The 9,513-nt window shown below is 60.9% G+C and overlaps 1 protein-coding gene across 1 annotated transcript; it reads right to left on the bottom strand.

The window, feature by feature from the left end:
- Positions 1-376: 376 nt before the first annotated feature.
- On the bottom strand, positions 377-9,038 carry SH2D7 (SH2 domain containing 7). The gene is made up of 6 exons (XM_088025189.1): positions 8,863-9,038; positions 7,529-7,618; positions 4,551-4,716; positions 4,003-4,206; positions 2,142-2,881; positions 377-464 (listed from the first exon to the last, which is right to left on the bottom strand). The coding sequence occupies exons 1-6, from the start codon at positions 9,036-9,038 to the stop codon at positions 377-379; spliced, it is 1,464 nt and encodes a 487-aa protein (XP_087881315.1).
- Between the last annotated feature and the right edge of the window lie 475 nt (positions 9,039-9,513).

The raw sequence follows: 9,513 nt of genomic DNA on the forward strand, positions 1-9,513 counted from the left end.
GTCAGTCTGTTTTCCACCTCCAGTGCCTGGAGGCCTGGGCGGGAGCCGCACGCCAGCTGCTCCCCCACCCACAGGTGGGGGCACTGGGGGAAGAGGAAGTGGGACAAAGGAAGGACCCTGGGGGACGGGTATCCAGGGACAGTGGACACGTGCGTGCCTGTGTCCAGAGCTGCTGTGTGGGCCTCATGGGAGCGGTCTGAGAGCCACCCCGCGGGGCCGAGACTGGCGGGACGCAGAGGGCAGGGGAGGGTGACCCGGTCATACAGCAATGGGCAGTCTGTGCCCACCGGCTGGCCCCAGAAACGCCCAGGAGCGCGTCCCAGGCGGACCCCAGGCAGCCAGGCTTGGGGTGTGTGCTCAGGCGCTGACTGTGACCTCAGGCGGCTCGCTCCTCTGTGGCCTTGGTCTCCCCGTCTGGGGTGCGGAGGGTTTGGATGAGGGCCTGGCCAGCCCGCACGGCAAGGCTGCGATAAGGCAGGGGGCAGAGAGGGGGCAGAGAGGGGCCAAGGGGCCTGCTCCTGGGAACCCAGCACCTCCGGGCCGGAACTCTTGCCTCAGAGGCCTCTGCCCCCCGCGGCTGGGAGGGCCGCCGGGTCGGGAGCTGGCCCGGGTCTCAGCCCGCCCTGGCCCGGGGTCGGCCACGTGCTCCGTAAGTGGCCAGGAAGCCCAGGCCTCAGAAGTTCACCTTGGGGATGGGGGTGCTGACCCTGCCTGTGGTCAGTCCCCCGCCCCTCCAGCCCTGACCCCCCACCCCCCTGGGGGAGAGTGAGGGGCACTGGGGAAGCAGGGGTGCCTTCAGAGGGGGCATAGCCGGGTCCCAGGAAGCCCACCGGTGAGCTGCTGGGAGGAAACCCGGTGCTCAGAACTTGTGCTTCTTGTCAGTGAAGAAGATCCTCCGGAGCTTGTCAGGCTGCAAAGAGGGAGGACATACTGGAACCTGGAGACCCTGGACAGAGAGAGGCCCCGCATTGGTTGGAGGCTGGGGCCCACGTCCAGGAAAGGCCAGCTTGGAATACTGCTGGTTGTTCACGAGCCTCGTGATGCCAGAAGTTCCGCGTCCAGGACCCCCCCTCCCCCGTTCTGGATGAAGGACCCGCCTCTTCTGAGATGGCGAAGGGGAGGAGGGGGTCTCCAAAGGGGTGGAGAAGCAAGCCCCAGCCCCTCCTTCCCTCACTGGAGGGCCCCAGGGTTCCCTAGCTCCCAGAGCTCTCTGGTGCAGCAGGGCCCTAGGCGGGTGGGGGTGCGCTGGTCCCTGGCGGCGTCGGACCAGAGAGGATGTGGGGCTTGGCAGCCAGGGCATGTGGCCTCGGGGTTCCGAGAGGGCCTGCCTCCGGGCGGGGCCTCTGGTCCCAGGAGAGTCAGGACCTCAGTGGCTGCACCACGCCGGGTAAACGCCCCGTCCCAGGATGTGCGGGAAGGCCTTTCAGCTGGGAACTTGGGTTTCACTGCCCAGACCTCGAGAGGGTCTGCATGTGCTGAGATCCGAGGCCGTCCCCATGGAGAATTGGACCCTCCCTGCTCACTGGCTCAGGGTGCAGGCAGAATGTGCTGGGGCGAGGGTACCTGGGCCCCGTGGGAGCCCCTGACCACCTCCCTCTGCCCTCCTGACCTCCACTTCCCCTGTCCTCCCTCCTATCGGAAACCCCCTGAAGTGGCAGCTCTGTTCGGCCGTCCCTGGGCCGTTTCCTTAGCCCGGGGGCATGTTTAGCATTGCCCTTTGGGCAGAATCTTAGAGATGAAGAAAGGGAGGTCCTGGTCAGTTGCTAAATGAGAATACGGGATGCTCAGTGAAATCTGAATTTCAGATAAATGAGGAGTAATCGCAGTATATGGGATATACTCTTGGGGAGAGTTGTTGCCAAGGAAACTGGGGGGTGGCTGAGCCATGATGAGGGCCAAGGCAAGTCCGGCCTGGAGCCAGGGCCCCTTGTCCACCTGTCACAGTGGCCAGGGCAGAGGAACCTGGTCTGCAGAGAAAGCCCCCAGAAGGGGCTTCTAGGCCCCCCCCCTTACATCCAAGCTGAGCAACAACCCCTCCCACCACCTCCAAGCATAACGTTACTTCTGGAAAATTCTGGGCCCCTCAGGACAGCAGCAGTGACCTGGCCTGCTCATGCATGAGGGCCACTGATCCCTCCTACCGGCAGCCACCCCCGCCCACCATGGAGCCCACCTTGTGTGTCCGTCCAGTCTCCTTGCTCCTGGCTGCTGGGGTTTGTTCATAGGTGTTCCTGGGCTTGGGGATCTCTTGGGCCCCTGAGAGCCTCTCATAGCCGTAGTCTGTGGGTCCTGGTGGCTTGCTAGATGGAGGACTGGTCCCGGGACCCAAGGGTCTGGCTGGGCCCCCCCAGCGCACTGGGACCTGCGCGTAGGCACTGCCTTCTTGGTCTGGCACGTCCCTGGGCCCTGATGGGGGACCTGTTGTCTGCAGGAACTCAAAAGTGTCTGCAGAACTGCCCTGGGAGCAGGGCTGAGCCCTGTGGCTCAGCTTCGGAGACGCCTGGCTCCAGGGGGCAGCCGAGGATCCCAGGGCCTCAGAAGCAGGGGGCAGGAGGTGGCCCCAGGGCATGGGAGGCACCGTAGGACCCTGCTCGGGGCTCACCCCAGAGACGGCAGGCCCTGGGCCATCAGGCTTGTTCTGGCCTCCAGCCGAGAGTGTCCTCTCCGGCGTCTTGCCCGGGGAGCTGGGCTGGCTGCCAGATGGGGCTGGCCTGGGCCTGCCGGACGCCTCTGCGCCCAGGCCCAGCCGTGCCTGGTTCACCTTCCTCAGGTCTGAGTAGATGCTGTTGCTGGGGCTTCCAAAGGACTCGTCCAGAAGGGAGGCGCTCCTCTCAGGGAGGGGAGGCACCCTGACGGGGACCTGGGGAGACAGAGGCAGAACCTCCGGAAGCCTCCCCCATCGCTCCTCAGGTAAACGCAGGCTCTCAGCACGCCGCAGTCCTGTCCTGGCTCCGTTTACCTCACTGTCACGTGTGAGGGTCCCTGCCAGGCCCCACGCTCCCCGACTCTAGTCTGCCCTTGGCATTCGAGGCCAGCGGGCACCACCCAAGCTCATCCTGCTCTGTCTTCCCTCCAGAGTGGTCCACTGGCCCCTCAGGGCCCCCCGAGCCCACCCGCTCACGGCCCCCCTTCAGAATAGGCCATCACCCCTGAGGCTGTCATTTTTGTATTATTCCCTAAATGTCTGCTGGGCACCAGCTGTGTACCAGACACCGTCCTGCGTGCCTAGGACTCGGTGGGCCGCAAGGCCAACTCTGGAAGTCTCCCTTCTAACCTGGGACCTGGGCAACAGACCAGTCTGCTACATGGTTTCGTGTGCCTACAGACCCACGATAGCATGTCACAAGATGGTGAATGGTCTGGTGGTGATCGGTACCGTGAAGAGGAGCAAAGCAGGGCGACGGGACAGACAGAATGACAGGTGGGGAGGGGTCTTTCCTTTTGGTGGCCCTTCTGGAGAGATGACACGCAAGCAGAGAAAGGAGTACAAGCCGCGAGCTGGTAGGAAGAGCATTGCAGCAAAGACACAGCAAGTGCAAAGGCCCTGGGGTGGGAGCAAGGTTGGTGTGTTCTGGGAAGATGCCAGTGAGGCTGGAGAAGAGTGAGCAGAGGGGAGGTAGCAGGGCCCCTGGTGAGGCCCCCCGTGGACCCTGGGGAAGGCCTCAGGCCTGCTGTGACCTACTGTATAGGAGGAAAATCTCTCTGAGCCCCTCCCAGGAGGTGCTGTGGACGGAAAATATCAACTCACAGGCACCACCTCCCCCCCGCCAAAGTTTAGAGGAATTTCAGGTATTTCTTACCCAATTCCTCATTCAAGCCCCAGAGGAACCGTAGGAATGGTAAACTGAGGCACACGGCTAGAAGGGCCCAGCGGGGGCTAGAGCATACCCAGCTGGCCAGACGCAGGCCCTGGGGTGGGTGAGCCCGCACCTTTCTGGGCCTGGTGCTCCCACCCCGCAGCCTGGTGCAGCCCTGACCCGAGGGGCCCAGAATGCTGCTCACCGTCTCCTCAGAGAAGCTGCAGGAACTCGCACCCAGACTCTTCTTGGTGTGGAGGAAGGGGACCTGCGGCTTTAGGCGGGGCCAGGGGCTGGCAGCCTTGTTTGGGGCCGCCATGGGGGATGCTGAGGCAGGTGGATTTTCCAGGCCCAGACTGGTGTGCTGGAGGCCCAGGGTGATGGCATCATACAGATCGTTGTCCTCCGGCTGGGGGCGGGGGGGTGGGTGCACAGTGGGTGTGTGGTCATGCACCCCACTCTGGCCTCCACAGCCTGCCAGTGACGGCCGGCCAGGGACCGACACACGCCCCCCCAGGTCCCCGACCCCAGGGAAGGGCCGACACACGCCCCCCAGGTCCCCGACCTCAGGGAAGGACCAGCACATGCTGCCTCAGTCCCCGACCTCAGGGAAGGACCAGCACATGCTGCCTCAGTCTCCCCTCTTCAAATAGGGACCGTGACCCCGCACTGAGTGCCTGGATGGCAGTCGTGTGCCGGAGAGGCCTGGGCACCCTGCCCCACCCCCGCACACGGGAGAACAGGGGTACCTACCCGGGGGCAGGCAGTAGACAGGATCTCCCCAAAGGGCTCAAACTGCACCACCTGGTAATGGCGCACGAGGTCAGCCAGGGTGCTGTGGCTGCGGGTGTCTCCCGAGACCAGGTAGCGCCGGTCCTGCTGCTGGTTGATGACAAAGTGCCGACAGCGGTCACTGCCCCTACAACACAAGCCAGTGTGGCCGTGGGTGGTCCAGCTTGCCCGCCGGCGCAGCCCTGCTCGGGGTGTTCCTCTCTAACGGGGCCTGAAGCTCCCTAGCCCAGCCCTGCACAGCTCAGCCTTGCGCGGGGTCAGGAGCCCGGGAGTGGCTTTCAAGTCCCACCCGACCCCGTCCCAGGGAAGTCCCTAAGCCTGCCCCAGTGCGGGGCGAGGGAGGCACCCAGCGGGGCCGCCAAATTCGGAGGGGCACCACGAAACTCGGCAACGAAAATAACCAGCAGAGCAGTATTTTAGAAAATCAAAATCAATTACCCAAATGTCCCTGATGAACAAAATACCAAAATCTTAAACCAAAAGGAGGTCCGACCCTGCACTTACTCAGCGCCCCTCGGCCCACCCTAAACGCCTGGAGTTCCAGCCCCGCCCCCAGTCCGCGGGTAAACCCCGGCCCTCCCGGGGTCCTGTCCTTGACAGACCAACAACCTTTCTGCAGCGAAGCGCCGGCCCGAGTGTGCGTGCGCGCAGGGACGGAGTCCCGCAGAGGCGCCCTCCGGGGAGCCACCCCCCCCCCCCCCCAGGCAAAGCAGAGCGCGGTTCGGAGACTCCCGCCTGCCCCCGTGCGGCTGGGGACGTCACATAACGGAATCACAGTTCCGTGTCTGGCTTCCCTCAGCGCATCTTTGAGATTGATTCGTGTCCGCGCACGGTGAGCTCCCCGGCCCCGATGGGTAGAATTCCACCGAAGGAAGACATCCACGGTTCGCCCCCTCTGTTGCTGGACGTTTAGGTCGTTTCCAGATCTGGGCTGCTAAAAATAAGGCTGCCGGTGGACATCCCACTACGCATCTGCGGCGACCAGGCGTGCACATCTCTGTTGAGAATACACTAGGAGTAGCACTGGGGCTCAGGGTTCGCCTCTGTTTGGCTCGGTAGATTCTGGCGAATCGTTTTCTGAAATCGTTGTGAGGTAGGAGCCTTCCAGGTGTCCCCACGTCCCCACCAACTTCTCGGTATATCCTCTGTTTCCCAACTCTCGCCACTGATTGCGGGTTGCATTTGTATTTCCCCAATTACTAATGCTGCTGAACGCCAAAATATTGTTGCCCTTTGGTCGGATCCTTTTATGAAGTGGCTGTTCGAGTCTTTCCCCTTTATTGATCGTGTTGTCTCTGTCTTAGTGATTTGCGGGAGCTCTTCGTATATTCTGGCAGGAGCCCTTTGTTAGATACATGTAATACAGAACGTCTCCCAAGACTCTGGTTTGTCCTTTTATTCACTCACTGGTATCTTTTGATTAACAAAAAGTCTTAATTTTAAAGAAATCCAGTGTATCCACCTTCTCTTTTATGGTTAGTAGGTTTGTGTCTTAAGAAATCTTCGTCTTAACCATGAGAGACGATGGACTCTGAAAAACAAACTGAGGGTTCTAGAGGGCAGGGGGTGGGGGGATGGGTTAGCCTGGTGATGGGTATTAAAGAGGGCACATTCTGCGTGGAGCACTGGGTGTTATGCACAAACAATGAATCATGGAACACTACATCAAAAACAAATGATGTAATATATGTTGATTAACATAACAATAAAAAATTAAAAAAAAAAAAGAAATCTTCGTCTTTCTCGAAGCCTTGAAAATTTTTCCTGTTTTCTTTTAGAAATGTCCTGCTTTGCTTTTCTCACTCGTGTCTATGATCCTTCTAGAATTAGTTCATTTTTTCTGTATGATGTGAGGTGGGGGTCATTGTTTTCCATCTGGATATCCGATTGCTCCCACACCCCTTACTGGAAAGACCTGCCTTTCAGCACGGAACTGCTGTGAAGCAGGTGAGCACGTGTGTGGGGCTGTGTCTGGGCCCCATGGTGCTCCACGGGTCCATCTACCCACCATGTACCTCTGAGCAATTTTATAAGTTGGCATTCCACCTAAGACCATGTTTGGAAAAAAGGGCCCTCACACTAAAAAGACATTTGGAAGCTGCTGAGCTCACATATTTCAAAGTGCTTAGCAGAGTACCTGGCACATAGAATAACAACGACCATTTTAATAGTGACTGACGTTTATTTGGTCCTTACGATGTTCCAGCCACGGTGCCAAGCATTTTTCAATGTATAAACCCATCCAACCCACTCAGCAATCCTACAACGTCGGTACTACGATGTTCCCAATCCTACAGATGAAGTCACAGGGGCACAGGGAAGCCCATGCTCAAGGCCAGGACTTGAACAGGGGTGGTCTGAGCAGGAGGTAACTTTGCATCTGATCTGAGTCCTCTGAGGTTTGCCTGGGAGCCCTGGCCTCACCTCCTGACGGGAAGGGGGCTTCTCCCTTCCTCCGCCTTCCCCAACCCAGCCTCCTCTCCAGCCCAGCCCTGACGTCACCACCTCGGCTTCATCCTGGCCGACCTGCCCCCTGTCCTGTACCGTAGCCTCCCCATTTCACGGGTCCCCACGGGCCTCACACGTCCTGCCTCTGTCTTTAGGTCCTCCGTCCACAGCCTGCTTGAAGGACCCTGGCCAAATGGCCCTCCCCGGTCTACAGACATTGCCCCGCACTGCTGTGCGGGCACTGCCTCCCCAGGAACCTGCTGTCCCCAGCCTCTTGCAGCTCTCCCAGTGCCCCCAGCCCACCCCCTCTGAAGGCTGGGGCTGCGTCCCGTGGCCAGTGCTGCTCCGGAACCGTGCGCTGAGCATGTGATGGATGGAGGTGGGGCGGGGGAGCCAGCGCCCAGGGAAAGCCAGGCCGTTCGGGCTGCGGGGGCGCCTGTCTCATCTGCGAGGTCGGCTATGGGGGCCTCACAGACGGCTTCCTCCCCTACCTGTAGGACAAGATGTAGCCGGTGGCCCGGTCGCTGAGGCGGATGAGGAAGGAGCCAGGAGCTTTGTCCCCAAGCAGCTGCTCCGTCTGCCTGGGCAGAAGACATGCAATTAGCGGGGGGCCTGTGCCCACGTGGCAGCAGGAGTGGGCCGACTCCGACCTGCCTCAGAGTCCCTGCGGGCCGCGCCCTTGGGGGCCAGGCCCAGCGCACGGATCTGCAGCCCTCCACAGGGGACTCTCTCAGACCCGCGGCTCCAACTGTGGTCTGTGTGCGCTCAGTCCGGCAAACTCGGGACTCAGTCTTGGGCTGGGTCTGAGTCCTGAGGCTCCACATGCACAACCCTCCACTGCAGCTCACCGGCACGCACAATAGCCACTGACCCTGGGCACCCACTCTCCACCTGAACGTCTCTGTAATAAGAATGAATCCCTATAGCCAGAGATTTTTAGGTTTGGGGAGGTCCCTGCCTCAGGACCACCACCGTACAGTTGTGCAGGCTGTGCACTGCACAAGAGTTTCTACCGGGAGGAGGTGATGCTTTGTCTGGAGCCTGATCACAAGAGCAACTCCTAGGCTCTCATCTCCCCTACATGTCCCTTCCAGCCCGAGGCAGCTATGGATATTTCTGAACGGTGCCAAGTATTTTGGAGACATGGAGGAAAATCCCAGCTCTCTTCTGGTTTGGCACCACTAGCTCACCGAGCACTCACTGAGTGCCTGCTCCAGGCAAGGTCAACGGCAGATTTTGCACAGCCCAGTACTACATGAAAGTGCGGAGCCCCTCCCTCAGAAAGTAAGGATTTCAAGACGGGGACAGCAGAGCCATAAACAGCGTGGCCAGTCCCAGTTGAAGGCCAGTGCCGAGCCGGGAGCGCCGGGCTGGATGTCCTGCTCCTTCGTCTCGTGCTCTGGCCGCTCGCAGGTCCAGCGCCATCCGAACGCCAGCCCCCACATCGCAGCCTCTATCGCTGGATAGTGCACGTCCAAGCCGGCCCAGGACGATCCCCACTCAAAGCAGCTCTCTCACTGCCCCCATGAATAGTGGCCGGTTTGGACGACAGAGGAGATGGCCCTCCGGTCGTTCGTCCGGTTCTTGGGTGGGTCCCAACGGACCTGCTCCTGCCCCCGTCTCTCTTCTAGACCTTTGCTCAGAGTGGGGGCCGGTGCACTCGCCCAGCCTGCCCACAGGAGTGGCCACCAGAGAACGAGGCGCCCCTCAATCTGCTCCCTGCCTAGCCCGGGGAGGCAGCAGGGGCCAGTCTTCTGCCGGGGTCCCCAGACCATTCTCTCGGCCCCCAGGGCCCCCGTGGGGCACGTGGATGGGGCAGCCTTACTTGCGAGTAATGAATCCGTGAAACCAGGGGGGCAGGGCTCCGTCCTGCAGGATGAGGGGTGCCTGTGTCTCCATGAACCACGTCAGGGCCAACTCCCGCAGCTTGGCGAGGGCCTGGCTGTCCCCTGCCTCCTCGGGCCCCCTCCGCAGGCTGAGCGGCTGCAGGCTGCCCTCCATTCCGGCCAGCCCTAAATGGAAGCAGAGGGCAGACCACCCACACGCCTCTATATCTGCGTGCACCCGGCTCATTTGACTGAGTCCGTGCCCGCTCTCCGCCCCCCCAACCGCCAAGCCCACAGAAGCCCTATTGTCACCTCTCCTTCCTGACTCTGGGGCGGACACCTTGTGTGGCTGGAGACACTGGAGGGAGCATCCTATTAGCAGCCAGGTTGGGGGGCTGCTGGATAGGGCAGGAGACCTCGGACTTCCTGGCCCCTTTCCCCTAACCCCCAGCCTCTGCCACGGCTAGAGACCAGGCCCTGGCTAAGGTCCTCAGCCCAGCTGCCATTAGCAAAGCAGTGGGGTTAAATTCTATTTGTCCTCGTGGACGCCACTTGTATTTTGGTGAAGCTCTGTGCTGATTAATCTCCTTCCACTCCAGATGGATTGAGTGTCTACTGTGTGCTCTGTGCCCTGGGCTGTGGGAATCACG

Source organism: Eumetopias jubatus, unplaced genomic scaffold (genome assembly GCF_037043125.1).
Source record: "Eumetopias jubatus isolate StellerSeaLion01/CBP00866 unplaced genomic scaffold, mEumJub1_p1.0 scaffold_7, whole genome shotgun sequence".
Lineage (NCBI taxonomy): Eukaryota > Metazoa > Chordata > Mammalia > Carnivora > Otariidae > Eumetopias > Eumetopias jubatus.